This window comes from Solanum stenotomum, chromosome 5, assembly GCF_019186545.1.
Source record: "Solanum stenotomum isolate F172 chromosome 5, ASM1918654v1, whole genome shotgun sequence".
NCBI lineage: Eukaryota > Viridiplantae > Streptophyta > Magnoliopsida > Solanales > Solanaceae > Solanum > Solanum stenotomum.
This window is the reverse complement of record NC_064286.1, coordinates 1,607,931-1,632,689: the sequence shown is the minus strand read 5'-3', so window position 1 is coordinate 1,632,689 and position 24,759 is coordinate 1,607,931. Positions and strand designations below refer to the sequence as shown.

At 34.6% G+C, this 24,759-nt stretch overlaps 3 protein-coding genes across 6 annotated transcripts; 2 read left to right on the top strand and 1 right to left on the bottom strand.

Annotated features, from left to right (window-relative positions):
• Window positions 1-872: 872 nt before the first annotated feature.
• Window positions 873-2,444, bottom strand: LOC125866178 (uncharacterized). Of its 2 annotated transcripts, XM_049546485.1 has the most exons (2): window positions 2,307-2,439; window positions 873-2,210 (listed from the first exon to the last, which is right to left on the bottom strand). In XM_049546485.1, the coding sequence occupies exon 2, from the start codon at window positions 2,059-2,061 to the stop codon at window positions 1,060-1,062; it is 1,002 nt and encodes a 333-aa protein (XP_049402442.1). In that variant the 5' UTR covers window positions 2,062-2,210; window positions 2,307-2,439; the 3' UTR covers window positions 873-1,059. The 2 variants fall into 2 exon arrangements, with proteins under 2 accessions (XP_049402442.1, XP_049402441.1); XM_049546484.1 differs by having other exon boundaries at window positions 873-2,444.
• Window positions 2,445-8,502: 6,058 nt separating this feature from the next.
• LOC125865032 (BTB/POZ domain-containing protein At1g04390) lies at window positions 8,503-15,974 on the top strand. 3 transcript variants are annotated; one of them, XM_049545185.1, is made up of 8 exons: window positions 8,503-8,719; window positions 10,329-10,455; window positions 11,187-11,694; window positions 11,779-11,912; window positions 12,004-12,449; window positions 12,742-13,856; window positions 14,305-14,457; window positions 15,193-15,431. In XM_049545185.1, the coding sequence occupies exons 1-8, from the start codon at window positions 8,610-8,612 to the stop codon at window positions 15,201-15,203; spliced, it is 2,604 nt and encodes an 867-aa protein (XP_049401142.1). In that variant the 5' UTR covers window positions 8,503-8,609; the 3' UTR covers window positions 15,204-15,431. The 3 variants fall into 3 exon arrangements, with proteins under 3 accessions (XP_049401142.1, XP_049401143.1, XP_049401141.1); XM_049545186.1 differs by having other exon boundaries at window positions 8,504-8,719; window positions 12,742-13,371; window positions 15,193-15,974; XM_049545184.1 differs by having other exon boundaries at window positions 8,505-8,719; window positions 12,742-13,866; window positions 15,193-15,974.
• Window positions 15,975-17,693: 1,719 nt separating this feature from the next.
• Window positions 17,694-23,818, top strand: LOC125865165 (serine/arginine-rich splicing factor SR45-like). The gene is given in 13 exon segments (XM_049545353.1): window positions 17,694-18,021; window positions 19,200-19,274; window positions 19,857-19,945; window positions 21,473-21,519; window positions 21,614-21,694; window positions 21,796-21,961; window positions 22,042-22,252; window positions 22,326-22,391; window positions 22,807-22,920; window positions 23,247-23,266; window positions 23,269-23,313; window positions 23,426-23,466; window positions 23,683-23,818. Coding segments are annotated over 12 exon segments (1,176 nt in total). The 5' UTR covers window positions 17,694-17,794; the 3' UTR covers window positions 23,461-23,466; window positions 23,683-23,818.
• Window positions 23,819-24,759: the final 941 nt, after the last annotated feature.

The window sequence follows — 24,759 nt, the reverse complement described above, 5'->3', positions numbered from 1 at the left end:
AATATTTTATATTTTTTGGTTCAATTTTATAATTAAAAAAAATATACGAATAAAGGAGGGCGAAGTGCACCAAAAAATGTAGCCAAGTGATTAGTAAATTAAATTGAAATGTGAGAACTGAGAGCCATTAATTTCGGGAGACACTAAGGAATAGTTGGTAGTTCGCTTTGTAAAGATATGACACCCGAGTCTAACTCAAATTTCAAAAGCTAGTTCATGTGGCGAGATTTGTTCAAATCCATATAAATAGACCAAATTTCCATCTCTCTATCGATGTGAGATATCTTAACACTCTCCCGCACACCTAGACCTTAACTGGAGCGTGAACACTTCTAAATGAAAAGAGATGGATTTGACTCTGATATCATCTAAGGAGACCAAATTTTCAAAAGTCTCCTTATATGGACTAGGACAAACCTCTTAACATCCATCTTTACACATATATTAGTTATTCAATATTATTTACTATAATCAATAATAATAATTAAAAAAATTAAGTAATAAATTATTTTTCTAAAACTTTTAAAATAAAAATATGGGCGGGCGGGTTGATGCAAAGGGGAAGAGAAAGATGCCAAAACTGATGCATGGCCCTATTATACTGCTCGACGCAGAAATGCCACACTTCTCAAAGCAACAGAAACACGTGCTTTCGCACTGAATCAAACCCAACACCATCATTATACAAAAAGAAATAAATTATTCTACTTTTTCTAAAAGTTATTCAATCACACAATTCATCCCATAGCTTTCAGTTAAACCAAAAGTTATCGTAGTCGTGATAAATATTTTTTCATTCTTAATTAGAAAATATGACATTTTCTACATGAATTCTTGAACGCTAATATGAATATCAAACCCAAAAAAACATACAAAGGAACTTTTCAACGATTCATTATAAAATACTAATTGAAAAATGAATTCAACATGGATCAGAGCTGGCTAAACAAAGAAGCAAGAACATGTAAACAAGATTAGTTAATTAATTCCATGCATATTTACATAATCTTCTAAAAGATTTATAGAAACCAGAAAAATAATTGAGGATTTGATTACCATTTACTTCATTCTTTGATTCGATCGATTACGTTCTGTTTGGCCTGTTGCAGTGTTGCTGCTACTATGGTGTTTCTTGTTCAAAGCACCAGATGAAAACAGGGGAAACCCAAAAACCCCAGATTTTGAAGAACCTCGAAGAGAGCTGCAAACGGGAACATTCAGAACTGTAGTAACACGAACGTTAGCTGAATAGGACCTTTCCACCCCACCTCCATGTTTGTATCTGGGTCCACCATTGAAGCTGCTTGGACTACTTGAGCTTCTTCCTAAGTTGTGGAAAACTATCTTCCCTGAAGAATTCATGCGAGGACTATCATCAACAGAGAGTCCCCGTAGAGTACTGGTAGTTGTACAATCAGTTGGTTGTCTGTTTACTGGGCTTCCAGCTAAACGAGTAGGGATTGGATTTTCCGATGATAAAGCTCTATGTTTCACTAATCGAATTCTAGGGGGATTAGGGTTACTGTTTTGATTGTTGTGGCTGGTTTGAGTACATGGTTTATCAAAATCAAGAGAAAGTCTAGGAAGATCATCGTGTTCATGGCCGGAAGAAGAAGACGATGAAAGAGATAACCGGGAACTAGAAATTGATATGGACTCGTTATCAGAGTCCTTATTGAGCAACGGAAGGTGAAGAGACGAATCATCAGTGGATGATTTCGAGCTGCGATTGAGGAAATTCTTCAGAGATTTGTGAGCATTAGAGCAATTTTTTGGAGCTTCGTGCTTGTCATTTTGAAATTTCTTCAACCCTAGAATCTCCCTCCATCGACTAGAACACCTTGGAGCTTTCGGAGAAAACAGATACGGGTCCTTACGAGAAATCTCATTATTTCTCATACGAAGTTTCGGCGTCTCCGGCGACCTTACACCGGCAGACGTAGACACAGCCGCCGGACGAACCGTCGGGAGTTGCAGAGGCATCAATTTTCCATCAGAAAAAAGCTCATCCGCCGGTAACATATTCACCGGATCTTCAAGTCGAAACTCGAAATCCACCATTTCATTGACGGAAACTTCCGGATCTAATATTACTTCTGGGTTATCCACAGCTGTTGAGATTCTAGGACTCAACCAACCGTATGACTTGTACTTGGTCGGAGAACAATCGAGAAAATTCTCCGGCGACACACCGACGTTGTTTATACAAGCTGAAGCCATGGATTTAATTGGTGGAAAAAAAAATACCCAAAAACAAACTTGTAGTAAAATCAAATTCTGCAGTTGAAAGAAGAAAGGTGAGGTACCATTTGTATAGAATCCCGAGCAGCTTCAAATCTATGGAGTTTCAGAGAGAAAGCTAAGCTAGCTAGGGTTTAGAGAGGGGGTTGTGAATATTGTGGAGTTTTGTTGAAGCTAAGCATAGCATAGTAGTGTAGTGTAGTGTAGTGTAGTGGTGATGGTGATACTAGTAGACTAGTAATGCTACCAAGTTCGTTGCATAAATCATTTCGTATTTACACAAATTTTAAAGAATTATAATTCGTTCATTTGTATGATATTAGTTTGGATGAATTTAAACTTAACAGAGATTATAGCGTTAAAGAGATGATAACTGCAATTCGCTCATAAATAAGCAAACTATCCGTTTTGATATGTGTTTTTTGAGAGGGTTCTTTTTTATATTTAGGGTTCAAAAAGTGTCCGTTTTGATGTCGGACTCCAAATCAAGACAAAAGATATGAATTTTATTTTATAACCATTTCATCATATTTAAAATTTATTAGCTTGATGGATTTTAATTTATTTTTACATATGTATGAACTCCCTCAACTAGAGTATAATAAGAAATATATTTATAAAAAAAAATGAAGTGGAAAGGGGAAAAAATATGTGATACAATTAAGATAGCAATCAATTGAAAAATGTTTGTTGGTTAAGCGAACACGCAATGCAATGACTTTTTTACCATGGGCTTCCTTTTTAAAGTTTCACATGACCCTTTATTCATGTTTATTTTAGTTTATATATATATATATCATAGAAATTTTTATATATGAAAAAGTTTTTTTTAAAATAAATAAATAAATAACGTGATAGTCTAATTCTATACAATTATGTGATTCATCGAAAGGTGTAGTTCTAACAAATCGAATCAGGAAAGAAAAATAACTTATCAAGAATACACGTGCTTTGCAAATAGTTCATCAAAAAGAAAAATCCAAAGAAAAGTAATTTGACAATAAACAGTATTAGTTAGTGTTTGACAAATAGCCCAATAATATGTAGGATCTTAAAATTCAAATAAGAAAAAAAGTGTTTGATTTTTTTTCATACATACCGTATAAGTGATGTATATATGTAAGTTTCGATTAGTATAATTAAGAAAGATTCAATTAATTTGAATCATTTATATCACAATATTAATAATATTTGGATATTATCAATTACATACCAAAATATGTATAGATTACATTAATTTTATAGTGGGCGGTCTAGTTTAATGTTTTGATCAAATGGAGAGTTGAAAAATATTAACTAGCACGTAATGACTTTTCTATTAATTATATTAAATAAATTAATAAGGACTCAGTTTTTTTTCAATGTTTTGCCAACTTATACAAGGTATAGAGTATGGCCACATAAGCAAGTTAAATCTCAACAAAGAGAAATATAAGTGAAATCGCATTCTTAAAAATTTGACAAGAAAAAAATGTTATAATTCTTTTGCATACCCCCATACAAGTAATGCATATAAGTTTCAAGTAATATGATTAAGAAAGATTCAATTAATTTGAATAGTGTCACAAGATAATAGTAAGTGGATATGATCAATCACATATCAAAATATGAATAAATTTCATTAATTATATAATGAAAGTCTAGCTTAGTGGTTTAAGTAAATAGTTGAAAAACGTTAGCATGTAATGATTTTTCTATTAAAGGCTAGTTTTTCAAGGCTTCACTAACTTATACAAGATATAGAGTATAGACACAATAATGTGTACGTTTTACCTCAACTTATGATATAAAGTGTTGTATTAAAGAAATGTTATCCTCGTATTTAATTTTATCGTTGAAGTTTTTTTATATAGTAGAGTCTTTAAAAAAGAAAATTAAAATAAAGAACGACAATTAATAATAGACAGATAGAATCAAATGCAAGAAAATATAAGCAGGTCAGACCTCAATAAAAAATAAAAAATAAATAAGATCACATTCTTAAAAATTGAGACAAAAAAATGTTTTTTTTTTTTTGCATGCACCCATACAAGTAATAATATGATTAAGAAAGATTCTAAAATGTTAAGTCATTCACGATACAATAATTTTATTAATAGTATATGTGGATATGATCAATCACATATCAAAATCAAACTATGGGATAAACTACATTGATAATATAGTGGGGTTCTAGGTTAGTATGTTTGACCAACTGGGAGTTGAAATGTGGATATTTAGTCCAAAAAAATTGATGTGACTTTATTTTTATTATTTTAGGATAGAATAAGGGATAATCCAAAAACAAAACTACAAAGAACAGATAAATAGCATAATTACAGGAGGATGGTTCTTGGAAATGTCTGAATATGAATAAAATATAAAAGGACATGTGCTGCCATTAGTTATTTATTTATTTGATTATAATAAGTTTAAATCAACGTGCTATGGAATAATTTTACTCTCTATCCAAGATTTCTCCAAATTTCGAGGTAAATCTTGCATCTTATCTCATGTCATAAGAAAAATATTTTTATGACAAGAAAATAAATAATTATTTTAATATTTGACTAATTTAATATATATTTTTATATTTGAAATAAAATTAATCTATTCTCAATAATTAACGTATTTAAAATCATAAATTTTAAAAAATTAAAATTTGTATTTATGACTGATTAAATATTGTCATATTAGAATAGAGAAAGTATTTATAAATATTTAACTATTTTAACAAATTAAATAATTATTTTTACTTGAAAGAATTCAAGACTTTTCAAGTAAAAAGATTTATGTACAAACTTAGCCACTTTTATAACTTTATTTTTAAACTTGAGAGCATCATTTGGATAGCGACTTATAAAGTGTTGGAAAAGACCACTTTTCACTTGTACTTCGTCTTTTTTGTGCTTTGTTTTCTTGAGGCCATATGACAAATAGTGACCAAATACAAATAATTGAACATATATTAATATTTTTTTTTGGTTTTCATTTAGTGATCGGAATCCATATTACCGTCCCGATAAAATTTAAATCACATACTACAAGGTCCATTTGAGAGTGACATTCCCAACATGATTTTTTTTCATACCCAGGGCTCGAATCCGAGATCTCTAGTTAAGGGTGAAATAGTCTCACCAGTCACCACTTTACCACAACTCATGTTGATATGTTACTAATATTGATATTGCCAAGTTATACCGTCAGGCATCTTTATAATAGGCGAGAAAATTGAGACGTCAAAATTCTTGTGAAAGTGAAACGAGATAAATTAAAAGATGAAGTGGAGATTTTTTTTTGTATTCCACTACTTTTTTGATGATTTTTATTTATAATAATCAAATAATATTAAATATTAGATTATATTATAGATACATACTTAGTAATTAATTTATATAACAAATAAAAACATTGTAGAGAAATTTAATTATATTAGTTGGATATAGATATTAGTTGGTCCTAGCCTATCCACCTAACCTAACAATTTATGATTTCATAGAAGTTTTTTTTCTACTTTCTCAACTTAAATGTTTTAAGAAAAAAAGTAGTGATTGAGGTTTTTCAATAGACTATCAATTTTCAAAAGTAAAAAAACAAAACATCACAACTATAAAAACTGAAAAGTCAGTGTTCAATTTAATTCAGTTGAATAATTATTGAGGAAAGTCTTACTAATCATTTAATTTGATTATGAATAGTGATTCATAACCCCCACCCCCCCTACTTTTAGTAGAATAGAGAGAATAGGAGGGACAAAGTTAAGAAATAATCACCCAATAAAATACTGTGAGAAAAAGTTAATAAATGATCNAAATATTAGATTATATTATAGATACATACTTAATAATTAATTTATATAACAAATAAAAACATTGTAGAGAAATTTAATTATATTAGTTGGATATAGATATTAGTTGGTCCTAGCCTATCCACCTAACCTAACAATTTATGATTTCATAAGAAGTTTTTTTTCTACTTTCTCAACTTAAAGGTTTTAAGAAAAAAAGTAGCGATTGAGGTTTTTCAATAGACTATCAATTTTCAAAAGTAAAAAAACAAAACATCACAACTATAAAAATTGAAAAGTCAGTGTTCAATTTAATTCAGTTGAATAATTATTGAGGAAAGTCTTACTAATCATTTAATTTGATTATGAATAGTGATTCATAACCCCCACCCCCCCTACTTTTAGTAGAATAGAGAGAATAGGAGGGACAAAGTTAAGAAATAATCACCCAATAAAATACTGTGAGAAAAAGTTAATAAATAATCACTTTTAACCTATGTTATTAAATATTAGAGAATTTTACGCAAATCTCATAGTAATAAGAGTTAATTACATCTTATTTCTACGCTTTTTTCATATTATAAAAATCTCTTAAATTTGGTGGTATTCGGATACATCCCAAAACATCCCGGTACATGGTGTCACAATTTCAGATACATTCCTCAATGTCCCGATACATGGCGTCTCAATTTCGGATACATCACTCAACTTCCCGATACATCACGTATGTTTCGATATATCGCGTAAAGTGATGTATCCGAAAATAAGAGCGAGCAAAGACTTTTGTAATTTTTTCAAATGGTGGAAAGTTTTAGAAAAGATGGTAAGATAAGTTGTGTATTTAGGTATTTTTTCTAAATATTAGTCATTACTTTTTAAAACTACTACTAACATTTAATCAGTTGTAAAAGAAAATATTTTTAGACACAAATATTTAATTAAAACACAGAATAACTCTAGCAAATATTTTTAGAATTCAAAGGATTGACAAGTGAACTTAAAAAATGATTTATCAAGTTCAAAGTCAAAAAATGGTTAATGATGCTAAAAATTTGCTAGAATTTCAAATCTCATGAACGGAATATGAGACTTAAATTTCATGAGATCAAATTAAAGAACGATTGATGTCACTCGATATGATAAAACTTTTTTAGGAGGCACTTGTCCATGAAATTTTCTACTTTTTTTTGGAATTGAACTCTAGCCAATTTTATTACTATTTCTTTTTCCCGAAATTTCACAGTAAAACATGATCAAGACGCCCACTTAAGAAAAACTATTGTGGCTATTAATGCTAACACTAAACAAGGTATTAGATTGGGCCTTCTTTTGCTGTTGGTGAAAAAAGGCTACTCCTTTAAAGCCCAATTTAATTGGAAATTATTGGAACATAAACCAAAAATAATTTTAGAATGTGTGGCTGCTGGGATTCGAGCTCAGGTCTCCACGGCCACAACGTGGAATTCTCAGCACTAAACTACAGGCACTTGATGTTGCAAAAAAAAAATTATTTTATATAGTTTTATTATTTCAAATAAGCATTTTTACATTTTGGAAACTATATTGTACTCTATTTTTCCTTGCATATAACTATTTATGGTATATTTATATATGAAAATGGGATTTACAAGTCCCGCTAAATACATTTGACAACCTTGCACTTTTTTGAATAGTCGTTACACGTTATTTTATAATGTATCGTATTGTGTTGTACTATTATTTTAAATTATATAGCATTTGGATAAATTTGTTATTTTTGAAGGAAAAAAAAAGAAATATGTCATCGAACTTTAAGAAAAAACTTATTTGTGCCATATGTAAAAGTTTGGCGCATTTATGTCATTTTCATTTGAGAAAATGCTCATCCCTGCCACTATTTATTAACTGAAATGATATTGATGAGTTAAAATTTAAAGAATGACACAAATGAGCATTTTCTCAAAGTTTGATGGTATATTTGAACTTTTATCTTTTAAAAAATGATTTAATTAATGACGGACCAAATTACAACTGACCACGTGTAAAAAATGATTTTGCAAAATCGAAACTATTTCTAGTTAATAAATGATGACATGAATAAACTTTTTCTCAAATAGAAATGACATAGATGAACCAAAACTTTTAACAGATGTTATAGATAATGCTTTCCTCAAAGTTCGATGACACATTTAAACCTTTTATCTTTTTAGAATAATAAACCTACAAGATAAAATAGTATACGGTGTAAAACTACTTTTAGTATGATAAAAATAAAAATAAAAATAAGAAGAAAATATTAAGGTAACACGCAATCATATCAAATTGATTGTCACATAAAATGAGACTTGTTAAAACAAACATGATATTTAAACTAACTATACAATGAATAACAATCATCTTAAACAAGGTTAATAAAGTATTCGGGTCTTAAAAATGAAAAGAATATATTTGTTAAAAGCACAAATTTAATTTAAATTTAGTCGGATTTCGATACGAAGGCGGAACCCCACCCCCATAGGGAAAAAGAGTGCATTTGGGCGGCTACACAACAACCGACTGCAGCGAGTACAACTACAAATTGCGTGTTTTTTTCTAAATTGAAAAAGCTTTTGAGTTTGCAGAAATGAGGTCATCGTCTTCTTCAAAGCAAGCTGCAGATAACAGTCGTGGTATTAATGGCCACATCTTGACTCTTCATCAACGCCTTTATCATGCTCTCAATCTCGGCACTAGGTAAACATAACTTCATATATTTTTCTTACAATTTTTCTCTTACAGCATTTCGTATAGTATTGGAATGTGTTGGGTCCTGATTAGGCGTAGATGATGATTTTTGTTGGTTTTTGGTTTATTGATTGATTCGAGATTGGGGAATTTTGAAAACTATTGAGACTCCGATGTTTCTATGAGATTTATTGAAGCTCCTAGAGCTTTGGTTCAACTGCACGAGATGTGTTGGTAAACCTAAGTGTGGTATTTAAATGGATAAGGGTTGAGGTATGGGTTCAGTATCTTCTGAGTTTCCAAGCTGGAACAATAGATTTCTCGGTCATAAATGGGCGGAGCCACCTTAGTCTTTGTCGGAAAATTATGTCGTATACATGAGGTTAAATGCTAGCTATTATGAGTGTGCATACAATTTTGCATTCCCTTAATGCAACTGAATGGAAAGTTGCACAGTCTTTGCCAAATTCCTGGCTCCGCCACTGTGTGGATTTCTCGTCAGCTCTTGTTGCAAAATGTCTCACTGTAAGGGGTCACAGGGCAGAACAATGATCTCGGAAGCGAGTATGATATATAATGGTACTTGTCCAGGTGGTTTTCAACTGGTTATTGTAAAGATATGTTTGTTTGACTAACAGAAACGTTGCACTGAGCTGCAGATTGTTGAGCCGGTCTTTTGGGCAATCAATTTTGGCTATAAACGAAGTTTGGAAGACACACAAATCGTGGTAGTAAAGAAGTTAAAGGAATTTTTGGCTATAAACGAAGTTTGGAAGACACACAAATCGTGGTAGTAAAGAAGTTAAAAGGAATTTAAATTCTGAAGCATAGTAAGCATATTATGTGGTACATTGAGTTGTTCCAAGCTAACCAATCCACCAAGTATACAGAACTAACAGAATTTGAAGGGTCCTAATTACGCCATGCGTTCGATACAAAATCTCACATATATTGCTTCATCCAGTGGCCCCTAGGTGCTTGTTGGAGCTGCTGAACCTTTTTTTTTAAAAAGAGATTCGAAAGGGGTTCAGCAGCCTATTGCCACTACTTGGAGAATTCAATTGAAAGAACAAAATGGAAAAACAGGTCTGGATGCATTGGCAAAGGGGAAATTGCAACCTGTTTTCTACCACACTTTAACAGCATATCAAAGTTATTCTTCATTTTCTTTATAGAATTAATTATCCTCTGTTATTACTGCTATCAGTTGTTCAATCAATCACCACTTCTCAAACCAAAGTAGTTAGGGTTGTTTATATGAATCCTCTTAACATTTTTCACAAATACCATTTGCCTTTGGATGTAACTGATGGCTATGCTTCATTTATCTGAAGAATGGACAGTGCTGATTTAGCTACTAACTTCACCAGAACAGGGAGTTGAATAACAGTGGTATTGAGGGTCGATAATCAGAGTGAGCATCATTTTCATGATTTTCACTTGATATGCAATAGTCCTATAATCTCTATCCAGTGTTCCTCAAAGACCATACTTGAAACACCATTTGCTCCTATGAATAGTGGACACTGAAGACATAATAAGTGCATGTTTTTATTGGGGCAGCAATCATTCGAATATGACACATCCTATTTTTTACTAATTTGCTTGTTTCTTGTAGATGTTGCGATGGCAAGGGTCAAAAGTGGCACTATTCTGATATTGAGATACAAAGACTTGTGGTTCGTTCAGTTGATGCATTTCTTGATAGTATATCTGCTGAATCATTACAACACCAAGTTGTGAAGGTAATTCGTCTTTCACTTACCAATCTTGTATAAATTTGGAGAGCACTTGATCTCGTATTTTTGTCATTTGGATCGCCTATTATCTGTTGGTAAGAACATGCAAGAGACAGAAATGAACTGCAACTTGGAGATGCGTCATGTTCATGCTCTTTTTTATTTTGCCTTTGTTATGCAAACGATATTTTTGGGGAGCCTTAAGCCTTCCTGAGTAAATTGAACTGGAATAATAGATCCATGTGATGAAAATCACACTGAAGGGCAATCCCACCCAGTGTACTAAGCTCCTAGCCTCGTACTATGCGCATCCAGACCACCTTGCTACCCAAAAATGTACCTCTATTTACAAAAAAGAGTGGTGAATTTAGGTTGCCTTTGTAACAGCAAGCTTTGATGTTAATTCTCCGGTTGAGATACCCAACCTCTTATACCCAAACCAAAAGATTAGATTCCAGATAGTTGATTTCTTCCTATGAAAAGCTCATAGTTGTGAGTATTTTAACTTGTAGATACTGATACTTAAAAAAGAACCTTCTACCAATACTTTCCTTCTCACTAATTTTCTCTTGTTTTCCTTTTAAAAGCATATATCATAAGTATTTCAATTTCACTATTTTATTTTTGGAAGGCAGTATAGTCTTGAGTGGTACTATTTCCTGTAGTTGTGTGTGTTTCTTGCGGGGATCAACCTGTTTGAATAACGTTCTACCTCCGGTATTTTATTTTCATATCAGGAATCAGTTGGTGACATTGTTGGAGCTGTAGGAAGTATTCTAGCATCAAAACGTGAAGCCACAATGAGATTGGCCTCAGATGTAGCTGTTAAGATCATCCGCATGATACCAAGTTCAATGCTGCAGCCTCACTTTTCCAATCTCATTCATCCTTTGTCATCCTTGTTAAGTTTCCGGGAATTACGAGTAGCCATATCTTGTGCCTCTGCCTTGAATTTGATTTTATCAAATCTGACTTCTAAAAGAGAGAAAAAGGTCTGGGAGATCTTAAAAACCACAAATGTGGTTGGTGATCTAGTTGAGAATGTAAAAGGATACTCCACTGAAAATAAGGCAACTGAGTATTTTCAAGAGATGGCTTCTCTACTAAGTAAAATTTTGTGGCGTTGGCCTCCTTCTCGATTTCATGTTTGGACTGATAAGAAATTGTTTAGTATCTTAGATACTGTCAAGCTCAACCCTGACTGCTCCATCAAAATTGCTGTTATGCAGCTATTTTCTGCTTTAGGTATTCATATTTCCTGCAAATTTCTTACCTTTCTCCTCTCTGTGGCTTAGACTCATGATATTGCATTCTTACTTTGGGTTGCAGCTCTATGTGGCAATGGAACTAATAAGCTTTTGGAGGATGGAGAAGGTCTTGTAAAAATTATGGTGGACAGTTTGGACAGTTCAAACCCGTATTCCGTCCAGATAGAGGGATTAAGACTTGCTCAATGTTTAATGGTAGCAATTGATACTGAACTGTTATCCTTTATCCTCTTTAGGAGCTCAAGTTTTTTTCTGTCGCTTACATTGATATATTTTAATTGCTCAGACAAGTGAACAAGGATGTTCAAAAATTATTAAATTGTCTTGTGAGCCCATTGTGAAAGCCATTATTACCTTAATGAGTAAGTGGAGTTTGGATGCTGGAAAGCTTGCTAAGGACCAAATGTCCATACTAGTCGAGGCATGCCGTTTAGCTCTGATCACTCATTGGGAAGGGGACCACCACTTCTATTTTTGGAAGGCAGGAGTTGATAGGGTTCTTCTTAGACTTATCATAGGAAATTCTGACACAACTCAGCAGCCTCTACATAGCTTATCTCTGCAAGAACAGATCATCAAGTTAGAAGAGGTCTTTGATACTGATGTTCTTCTTCCACTGAGACCATATGTTTGGGATATCCTCGGATGCCTCACAGCAAATTGTATGGAAGATTTCTTCCCCAAGATGCATGGAAATGAGACTGTGTTTAATGTTCTCGTTGTTTGTGCATGGTAATCGAACCGAAAATCTTGGTACAATTTCAATTTTCTCCAAATTTATCTATATATGTATACACATACACACACCACATACACAGATACATATTACATACATGTATATGTGTGTACACACCACATACACGCATACATATTACATACATGTATATGTGTATGTGTGGGTATATATATAAAGTTATTTTGTTTACAGCATGCAAAAATGTAGAAACTCCTAGCGAGTGTATTGACATGAGACATTTTCCCTAATCACTCTGCATGTGCTTCTGTTTGTTTTTGTCTTTGAAAGCATGGCCTTCGTGGAGTCTATCCTCACCTCTCGCCAAATTTCTCAAGGGAATGCTTGTCATTCATCAGAGAGTGAACCAGCATCTAGAGCAGTCCTTATGATGATTTATTCTCCCAGCAAGTACATTTCTTCCAAAGCAAGATTCATCCTATCTGAAGTTCTGGCACTGAAGGGAAAAGACTATGTGGGATATTTACTGGATAGTTTGAAAGCCGCATCTTCTGGAAACAAGTTTGAAATACCAAGTAATTTTAGACTTGTCATAAGCTTGACAAGTCTGGCATGTTATTCAGCTCTGCCAAAATATCAGAAGCATGTAATTCAGCATGGAGGAATAAACATTCTGTCGAGCTTCATTAGTTGGTGGTTTGACAATCCTGTTCACCTAAATAGATCTAGTGTGGCTCCTCATGTGCAAAGCCATTTCAGTGGAAGGACTTGTTGCTGGCCTTCTTCAGAAGATTGGGAAGGTGAAGATATGCTTTTACTTTTTGGACTTGTGGCTCTTGCTGAATTGATAAATGCGGAAGATCGCTGTGGCATCTTTCAGAATCAGATGGAATTGCGAGCTGCTTTTATAAGAGATCTCCAGGAGATCTGCATAAACAATTCTTACTCCGGACCACGATGGTACGCTGCTTATATTCTTCGCCATCTTGGATTATATGGGTTTCCAAGTAAGTTTGGGAGAGAATTTCGGGAACTCCTTACTGACAATGAGCATTCTGATGTGGAACTTATAATTAAAAATCAGGAACCTGTGCGTGTCCATGGTGTTATTCTTCTGGTTAGATGCCCATCACTGTTACCTCCTGAAGAATTGCTTAAAGAGAAAGTATTTGATTCTTCTTATAAGCAGGATTCAGATTCATGCAATAGGTTAATCACCAAAGTTCGCCTCTCTGCTCATGTTGGTTGCCAGTCACTGACAAAGTTATTAGAGTATATTTATTCGGGATCCTTTGAAGCAGGAGAAGACCTTGTGAAGAAGTTGAAAATTTTAGCCAAACATTGCAATTTGCAATCTCTAGTACAATTGCTTTGTGGAAGCAATCCGAAATGGGGAACTCCATTCCCAAGCTTTGACTTTACCTCTGCTCTTGAGCCAGCTGGACGTAATTTTTCGTATGAATCCTTTTTTCACTATTCATTTTGGGTATTTGTATGTCGTGTTAGACTTAGAGACTTCATTTGTGTCTTTTTGGCTTAAATTCTCTTCCAGAACTCATTTTTATGTTGTGGTGGATGTACGGAGTTGCTTTAGCTTTATCTAGATATAATAGTTTATTTAGCATGAGGCTGATCGCTGGCCAACAGCCTGTAGACTTCATTAATGGATAACATTTGAATCTATCCTTGATGTGTGAAGTATGTTTATAGATAAATACTAAACACTTCATGATATGAGCTGTTGGAATTTTCATTGACTTCTCTACTGTGTTAGCTATGTAGAGACACCTGAAGGTGTTATAACTTCTAGCAATATGTGTTTTGTATCTTAATTTACACTTTTTGTATAGACTAAGATATGACAATTTTTGCCCTTTTTCGCTTGCAAATCAGGGACATTATTTTGGAGGCTGAAACTTCGGGACCAAGTAATCAGGACTGCAGTTCGTGCTCCATATCTGTTTTACACCTGCATGTTCACAAAGTTATACTGTGGCCAAGTTGTGAATACTTACGGGCTCTATTCCAGTCAGGAATGCAAGAAAGGTATTCCAAATAGGTTGCTTTAACATTATGTGGATTCATAGTTATAACTTGGTTTACTCCACAGTTGGATGGATTGCTAATGCGTAGGATTTTTCATGGTTGTACAGGGACTTTAATAGCTTGATCAATATGAATTTGTGACCTCTTAGCAGTTTAAATGCAAGCGTTCTACATCTCTCAAGATATCTTTTTTTGTATACTGGTTGCTCAGAAGATTATGTTAATTTATGACCATAGCTCTCAACTCTTGTGCCCCTCCCAGTCTCCTGCTTTCCTACATTATATGCTTATGACTGATTATTCCTTCCTATATATTGACTTGGGTTGTATGAAATCAATTTATGACCATACTTTTTTCTGTCCAAAATTTCCCCCATGTACACGTTCAGATTAACCACATGCAGAATCAGCTGAGGTATCATTTGGCTAAAGGCTGTGTAGTATATGATTGTAGCTCTGAAGAAATTTTTGACTAGAAATGATTATGGATTGTTGAGACAATATTTTCTCCTGTTGGTGCATATGCTGGGTTTGATATTTTTACTGAACCTAGTTCTACTAAGTGCCAGCCGATTCCGTTTTCTCAAGTTTAGAAGTAGTTTTTTTTTTCTGAAGGTAGAATGTTACCCAAAAGAAAAATAACTACATTATGGACTTTATTTCTGTTGCTACATATTTTTCTCCTTTTTCCTCCCTAATGTTTACCTGATACTACATTTTTTGGTTTTGTTTCAGCCATTCACTGACCATCAAGGTGCCAGTTTGTTGGGATTCCTTGGTTAAGTTAGTCAGCTGGTTCTATTCTGGTGAGTTGCCTACACCAATATCTGGCTGTCTATGGGATAATCTGAGTAAGGAGGAAAAGCTACGGGAACTTGAGCCCTATGTAGAACTATGTTCGCTTGCTCAATTTTGGCTCTTAGAAGACTTGCATGAAAAATGTTTTAGACTGATTGTATCCATTTTGGATTCCTGTCAGTACTTGTCTATAAAAATTATCCAGATGGCTGCTAACCTCAATCAATGGAAGCTAGTTGAAGTTGCAGCTGAGTATCTATCCCCTATGTATCATCATCTACGTAACTCAAGCGAGTTTGATGCATTGGATGAGCATCTCATTGAAATTATCCGTGCTGCCTCTGTTCAGTTTTCTCAAAGAAATGGACACTTGGTCACATTGACATGATGTTTCTAGTCACCTTTTAGATGATACGTCTTTTTGGACATGGACAACATACTTTCCAGGCTTTGAAAAGAGCAGAGATTGGTTGAGTTAAGGTGTTCATTAATAGTTTGAACGATGTGATGGACGTACTTCACTATCTGGCCACTAAAGGTATTGCAAGCAAATGGCTTGATATTCAGTCTGGGAGTCTTCCAACTCAATCAATCAATATTGACAAGCTGTCATGATCGATTATCAGCAACTCTACGTTTGAGTGGATATTGGAACTTTTCTACGAGAAATATACATGTACAGCTCTGTATCTGTTAGAGGAGAAATTTGTTTGATGGTAGACCTTCCTCAATCTTGCTTAGTGGGGAGCACTTTTTTTCAAGGAGTTTTGATTCGACGCAGATAGAAGCCTAAGCATTCGTGCATATTTTGCTGCCCCTGCTTTGATTATACTACTTCATCTGTTATAAGGCAAAAGTCCGCGTGGTGTTAGACCTTGTTCAATTTCGCTCAACCAGAGTAAGGAACATCATTCGAGCCATTGTCTCTTGTTGCTGCCCCTGCTTTGATTATATCTGTATGTCATAATCCACATTAAGGAACTCAGACAATGTATATATAAGGGCTGGTGTGCTGATCTTTGTTGTGAGCCATAATTTGCTGTGTAGTGGCTGGCATTAAGTAATGATTTCCTATAGCTCAAATTACATCCTTTTTAGGATGTCATTTCCTCAAGAAATGTCTCAACTATCTCAAACTTTTGACTTTATATTACTTGTTTTATACAACACTTGGACTGTATTGTTAATCTTACTTGAAGTTTCGAGTTCAAATTCTAGCAAAGACAAAATACCAGGGGATATCTTTCTACCTATCCAAATCTTAATGAATATAGTTAATAATTATTAATTGAGATATGCGCAACATAATTAAAGATAACAAGTATCTCGTGGTATTAGTCCAAATGCAAATAAATAATTTGTCTAAATGTGTACAAACTAGAATTAGAAAATCAAAATGGTAGAATGTACTAGGAAATATATATATATATACTAGTCATTTATTATTTAATAATTCTTTACTTAGTATGGTTTTCAGTTTATGCATAATTAATCTAGGGGTGTGCATCGGTCGGTTCGATTTTATGTATTATCGGTTCGGTTTATCGGTTTTTAAATACGCTAAACTAATAAGATAATTTTTTATTGGTTTTCGATTTATCAATTTTGATCCTTAATAGTTTGGTTTTCGGTTTAACCAATAAGAAAATGCTTATAAAACAAATATATGGCTTCTCTAATAAATTTGAAACGACAAGACAAGACAATAATGTAACTTTACAAAAGCTCGTAAAATAGAAATAATAATAACAAACACGAAAAGAACTATACATGTGTAAGACAAAGAGAAATCAAGAGGAATATGGTTCTTACTTTAGGTTTTGATGAGTTGTATAATGTAAAGTTGTGAACTCAAAGCCACAAAGAAGTGTGAATTGAGGGCTAAATGTCAAAGACATAACTATCAAGATATTAAGATTAATATTTACTAATATGTATGTATATGTAAAAGTAGTAAATTACTATAATCTTAACTCTTAATGGGTTATCGGTTTACCCAATAATCCAATATTGAAAACCAATACCGAACCGATAACCCGATTTTTTTTTATTATAAAACCATTAAGAAACCGTTAACCCAACAACCCAATAACAATAAACCAATAGCACTTTTCTCGGTTCGATCTATCGGTCAATTAGATTTTTGCACACCATTTATTAATCCATGTTATAAATTTTGTTCAGTATTATAGGGTGTGTAATTAAACAATAGCAAACTATCATATTAGTTATATAAAAACTACTAATACATAAATAAACATGATTAAAAACAAAATTGCCCTTAGTATATCACATCAAATAATAAACAAAAATATAATCTAAACATTATTAATCCGAACATTACTGATATACTATATATACTATCTTAATTAACACTCTACCAAACGACCCGTAAATAGTAGTGAATATGATACAGCCCACTTCGGCCCATTTTATTTTTCGGGGCTAGAAGCTGATAACCTTTTTGCCCAAATGTACTCCATCGACAGCTCTCTGTTGTTAGGGTTTATCACTGGGGTTTCGGAGTAAGCTGTTGCCAATGGCGAAACCAGGTCGAGGCCGTGCGGCTTCACCTTCAGGCTCGTCTTCTCGTTCTCGTTCCCGTTCCCGGTCTCGCTCTTACACTCCTTCAAACTCTCGCTCCTCAAGTTCGCGTTCTCCATCTCGATCTAGATCCCGCTCCAGATCAATTTCTTCATCTTCCTCTGCTTCCCGCAGTGCAAGTTCTCGCAGCCCTAGTCGTCTCCCTCCTTCTCAGCGAAAAAGGTTTATACTCTCTTTCAAATGTGTATTAGTTGCATAATGCATTTTTATAGTCTTTTCCCGCTTATTTTCATGTTATAACGTGATATTGGTTGTTTTGAGATTTGTATGCTAGCAGAATGTCTAATGTCGGAGAGTTAACTTACAAACTATAGAGTACTGAATGAAATGAGCCCAAATATGTTTAACTTCTTTGAATTGAGGTGAAGTAGTTGCTGCTGTTGGTTAATGTGCATATGGCTGCTTGAATTATGTTAGATTCGCAAGGTTTATGACATCGAAAAGTGTTATGGTTGAAGTAGAGTTGGGCACAGAGTAGCACGGAGTCGCATTAAAATTGCTAGTTGCTTTTGTTGTTGCTGAATCTGAGTTCTGATTGTTGGCTGGTTAGATATAAAATGGATATATATTCTGTAGTTTTGCATTTCAAACATTATATAGGTCAAGAGGCTAGTTTTGCTATGTAATTCATAGTTGATCTGTATTGTTCCACTGTTTGAAGAGTGTTAAGCTGTGTCCTCTATTTCCTGGGCCATGTGAACTAATTCTCTGCTATTATTCGCTTCTGCAAGTGCAGATAGTTTATATTTGATAATTTATGGCATTTCCTGCTGCTTTTCTTAAGTTGTCACAACATGCAAGTAGCAAAACTAGAGCATTGGTTGCATTGGTTTTGCTTTTCTTCCATTTAGACAACAAGAAACTGATTTTAACTCCACGAGACTATATAAAATAGAGTTGGAAACACAACACCCAAGGGTTTAGCATAGTGGTCCCGAAGTGGGCGAAAACCTTGGAGACCAAGGTTCAAATCCATCGGAGACAAAAGACGCAAGGTTGTTTGTTTTTTGCCGTCTGTCTAAGCAAGATATCTAAGCATTGATAGGCAGAGTCACCCGATACATGTCTTGGTGAGGTAGCAGGTACTTGCTTGTGGAATAGTCGAGGTGGGCGCACTACTGGAATAGAAATTGGAAACAAGAATTGGCCTCTTTTTTGTCGTCTTGTATTTTTGTTTATTTGTTATTGGGCTTAGACAGGTTGGACTAGCATGAAAATTTCTTGAAATGTTTCTGTTCTATTAGTTTTCAATCTGGAAAAATAGCTAAAGTTCTTCTCCAGTCTTCTTATTGCTGAATGATCCTAAACCCTTTCTTTTGTTGTTAATATGGTTTTGTTAGCCCTGCTGGAGTATCTAAGCGAGGCCGCTCTCCGCCACCACCACCAGAGTCTAAGAAAGCTTCTCCACCTCCTAGGTAATGTTGTTTGTTTTTTAATCTGAGATCCGACTTTGGTTTATTCATGCATAACTACTTACAAAAACCTCTTCCAATAACATCCAAATTTCTGTTTTTTTGGGGGAATACCTTTCTTTTTCTTGGCTTTGTTTTTCTCCTCATACACAAGGGGGTTGGAATATTATGAGCCATTTTGAATGTGGACTCGCTTGCATTCATCAAGATTTTTTTTGGAGAATGCATTACAGCTGGCCACAATTGTTCAATAAATGATTTCGAATGCTTTCAGTTCCTTTCCATCCCAAGTACTCACATAGACATGCGTGCTGTTGGTGAAACATTCAGCTATGCATCACGCCTTCTGCCTTTGTTGTCTGATGATTTGATGTTACAGTCAGAAAATAAATGCATGACCTTCTTTTGTTGGAATCTGATTGTCTTTCTGTTTGCAATATGAATTTTGGGGGAGTGGGAAAAAAACCTATCCATTTTGGATGAAGTTGATAAAAATAGTTACTAACACCAATATCTTCTGATGATGCAAAAATGTTACTGCATGTAGGACTTTTTTTATGTGTAACACTTGGGATCTGATTGCAGGAAAGTATCTCCTATACCTGAGTCACGTGTGATTCATGTGGATCAGCTCAGTAGGAATGTCAATGAAAACCATTTGAAAGAAATATTTGGTATGTTCAGCACTTCTTTTTGATCACTGAAGTTTATTTGCCAGAGTTGTAGAAATTTTACTCTTAGCTAGGGTTGTAAATGTCAACTGATAACCCAACAACCCGTCCAGGGTAAATAGCCCATTATATCAGGTCCATACAGAAGAACCTAACTCAACTGAAATTCGGTTTGGTATTTGGTATGCACCAAGTGAAGAGTCTAAAACCGAAGAATAGAAATGGTCCAAGCTTTTGCTTATTGATGCTATTCATTCTGTTTACCTAGCCAGTTATATGTCATACGTTCTAGTCTAACCCTGTTATTGCGAGTTAATTGATGAGTACAAACACACTATAGATTTAGTGTTTCACTAGTCAAAGATAGTATAGTATGAGGATCGTCTCCACAGGGAGTGGTACAAATTATAATTCAATCAAATCTTGCTAACTATTATTTAGGAGATCAAAGAAGAGAGTTGGTTGCGGTTATTAACCATGATTATAGACTATTTTTTACTTAAAACAATTGGTAACTACAATGCTTAATAGCAATAATAGAAGATGGGGTACAAAACCAAACAAGTGCAAAATGATAGCAAGGATTCGATCATGTCACTGATCACATCTAAAGTTCTATATATTCTCTCGAATTTGATAGTTGATTGGAGTATTCATAAGATTTAGATTTCTCTTCCAAGTAAATCTCAAGTTTAAGAAGAAACTAACTTTACCCTAGTGAACATGTTCTGGATTATTCTTAAGGAAGTTATGGATTATTCTTAAGGATTCAATCGATAATTGTCAATAGGCTCTTTCGATTACTTAGAAAAGATATATTGATTCAATCCAAACAAGAATATGCAACAATTTTCATAAGTTATTCCTCTTTCGAATAAATAAGATAATGAATAAATTTGCATTTTAGTTCAACTCCCATACAAGTTCAAGCATTAGAACGTAAATTAAAATCCCAACATATTCATCAATACATCATGTTTGTCAAATACCCTCAAAGAAACTATCCATGGAGTAGAGTAAGTTTACTAAGAACAGGGATGAACAAAGAGACATAGCAACCACACTCTTAATCCCAACTTCTGTTTTGGATTTGAGTAGTGTACCGTGTTTTCCTTCTCTCCTTCCTAACCTAGTCTTTTTCTTGATGCCCTATCTCTGGGACAAGTTGCAAACTCATATAGCATAGAGTCTCATGCAAAATCCCGGAATTGCCTTTTGATTTGGTGATCTGCATGCCTATGCCGTGTGGGCGCCCAGCTGGGCTCATTAGCGCACACAGAGGACCAGTGGATTTGACACCTTTCATCTTTGCTGCGTGCCAGTAGCTTCAGGTTGCGTGGTCGCGCAGCTTCGCAGTTGAACTGCATTGCACATTTTTGTGTACTTTTCGTCCCTTTAGCATTCCTGTTGGCCTCTTCTAATAATCACATTTAAACTTGACTTAGCAACACCTGCATATACATAAAGTAGACAAATAATTGCAAAATTCACATCCTAAACTGTCTAAAAACTAGCTTATCCTTTTTTCAGGTAATTTTGGTGAAATTCTGCATGTGCAGTTGGCCATTGATCATGTTGTAAGTTAACAAGTGCCATATCTTTAGACGGTGTACAGCTTATGTGATCTCCCCCCCTTACTTTCTTTCTAATATAAGAATTCATTTGTTGCAGGTTAATCTTCCCAAAGGGTTTGCTTATGTTGAGTTCAAGACTAGAATTGATGCTGAGAAAGCCCAACTACACATGGATGGTGTATGGTTTTAAGATTTATACATTCTCTTGGTGATTGCATCCAATCATTTTTATTTTTGAAATGGGGGACTAACTAAAATGTTCTGTTGGTGTTAATGCAGGCACAGATTGATGGGAAAGTAGTTCATGCCAGGTTTACCCTACCTGAGCGAAAGAAGGCTGCCTCACCTCCAAGGGCTGCTGCAACTTCCTCAAGAAGAGATGCTCCAAGAACTGATAATGCCCCTGTTGATGTGGAGAAAGATGGACCAAAACGGCAACAAGACTGTATGATATCATGTTATATTAGGAATTGTTCATTGTCTGTATGATGCGTTGTTTAATCTGGTGTACTTTGATATATTCAGTATCTCCTCGTCGAAAACCTGCCTCTCCACCTCGGAGGTCTCCTATAGGACGAAGAGGATCTCCTAGACGTGGGCCAGATTCTCCAGTTCGCCGTCGAGCAAATTCTCCTTTTAGGCGCGGCAGTCCACCTCCCCAGAGGAGGAGGCCTGCATCTCCCATGAGACGCCGTTCACCATCACCTCCACTAAGACGTCATCGGACACCTCCTAGGTTGGGTATTTCACATTTCCTCTTGAAATCTTGGAATTTTGATGTGTACCTTTACTGATTAAATCTTCAGCAGGGGCTCTCCCAGAAGAATTCGTGGCAGTCCTGTTCGAAGACGTTCTCCCCTTCCACCAAGGCGACGGTGAGTTGGCATTTTGATTTCATAAACTTGAATAGTTGAAGTAATTGATGAAAATATCTTCTCCTGTGCTCCATAAATATAAAGTCCCTTCATGGTGGTTTGCACCTGTGGGGATAAACCTGATGTTACATACTTCAAAGAGGTTCTTTTAATTGTTAAACCTCTCTGGTGGCTTAGGTATGTGTGATAAATATATATAATACTTGATTTATACCATCAGTTTCTGTTGAAATACTGTTGTCTATGATGGGTGGCAATTGTTTTTCTTGTTAGTAGTTGCAGTACTTCTTATGTTGAAAATATTGTCAACTGTAGCCTGAACTATTTAAACATGGCTTGGTTGTGTTAGCTAATGTACGTTTATAATTGACAGTGTTAGTTCATGGTATCTTTGTCTCCTTGTCTTTGTTTGTAGTTCTCCACGACGTGCTAGAAGTCCACCCAGAAGATCTCCGATTGGTCGTCGGTCTAGCCGTTCTCCTATTAGAAGGCCTATCCGGTCACGATCAAGATCCATCTCTCCTAGGCGGTAATGCATAAATTTGTATCTTCTTTATCACTAAAATGTCTAGTGTCTAATTACAGCAAATTTTGTGTCCTGTCTTTGAATAACTGGGTCTGTTGCTATTACGTGTGGTCTGTAGGTTTCCTTTATGCCTCTCTTACTCATTTTATACTTACATACTTTTGGGCGCTTCTTACATTGCATGTTCAGATGCCTGGTTTCTTTCTCTTGGGTGTATTTAATCTGTATGACCATATTATCAAGAACATAACACTATTAAATTTCTGAAAGAATGTCATTTCTTGTTTATATGAACAAGCAAAACTTATTTGTGAATGCTTCATGTATAGGGGAAGGGGTCCAGCTGCAAGACGTGGGAGGTCATCATCCTACTCTTCTTCTCCCAGTCCTCGCAAGGTCTGTGTTTGGTTGGGCCTCTAATTTAACAAACTTACCTGATAGATTGTTTGTTTTTTCCCTTGGGTCAACAATTATGTTTGATGTGGATATAATTTGCTTATTGTTTTAGGGACCCCGCAAGATTTCAAAGAGTCGCAGTCCTAAGAGAAGGTGAGTTCCGTGTAATCTCTTGCTATTGTTTTGGATTCTTGCTTTAGTTAGTCATTCATATGGTGGTTTTTTCCTTACATTTGGAGAAAGCTAAGCTCCAGAGCTACAAGACACTTTGCAGATGGTTTTGCAACCTGAATATAGAAACGACTGATAATTATGTTTGTTGTTATTATGTTGTTGGTTATGATATACTGGTGCTTCATAAAATTGCAGGCCTTTAAGAGGGAGGAGCCCCAGCAACAGTAACAGCAGCAGTTCGCCGCCTCGCAAGCCCTAGGTTTGTTGCTCTTGCAAGGAATCCGCGACATGGACGCTCCTTAACGGATGAGCTTTGTAATCTTAATTCTGCTGGAGAAAGGAGTCCATTAGGACACCCTGCACCTCACTTGATTGCTTCATTTGAACGTATGAATGTGAATGCTTTTAATGATTGTATACTGATGTCCAAATTCACATTATTTTGGTTAATTGCATTGCTGTGCCTCAGATATCTTCCAACGACAGTAAACATATTAATTGAAAAAGCGGGAAGAGAAACATCAGAAAATGATAGCTAAACTATAAACCTTTTCTCGTATCAGCACTTTTAATTTGATTAAATACTTTACCATCATTCCCAATATGTTTTTTTTTAATTCTTAAAATACCTGTTTCAAAATAGAACTCCTACTCCATTTTATCTTCGTTCTTGGATACTTCTTAAATCATTTTAGTAGATAAATGATTGCCATCAACTGAATTTGGGGTTTAATTATACTGGTCAATTGGGTAATTTCGTGATTAACATTTTGCTACCATACATGGAATGAGCTGTTTGCCCAAGCGAAGAGAATAATGGTTCCCCATGACATATAAAGTTTAGATTCTAAACTACCGGGCATGGTATTTAATTATTTGTCCACCTTCAATAGGATAATTGCATTGAATTACTGCAACAATATATTCAATATAATCTCACAAAGTGGGGTTTGAGATTAAAAGTAATGTCAATCAACAAGTTAAAATTGATTCCAAATTATAGTTGATACATGTATTTATGCATATATACACGTATTTGGACAATTATATCTTCCTTTTCTTTTCTAAGAATGTATCTATGTATATATCTTTGATATTAGATAGATGTATTTATGCACAAAATACTTTAAATACATCACAAATACACTAGATATATCAATGTCCTATCAGAATCAATATATAACTATGCATAGATATACTGGATATATCAATGCATATTTGTTATTGTATACATGAAATAGACAGAACTCATTAGATAATTGATACTGAATA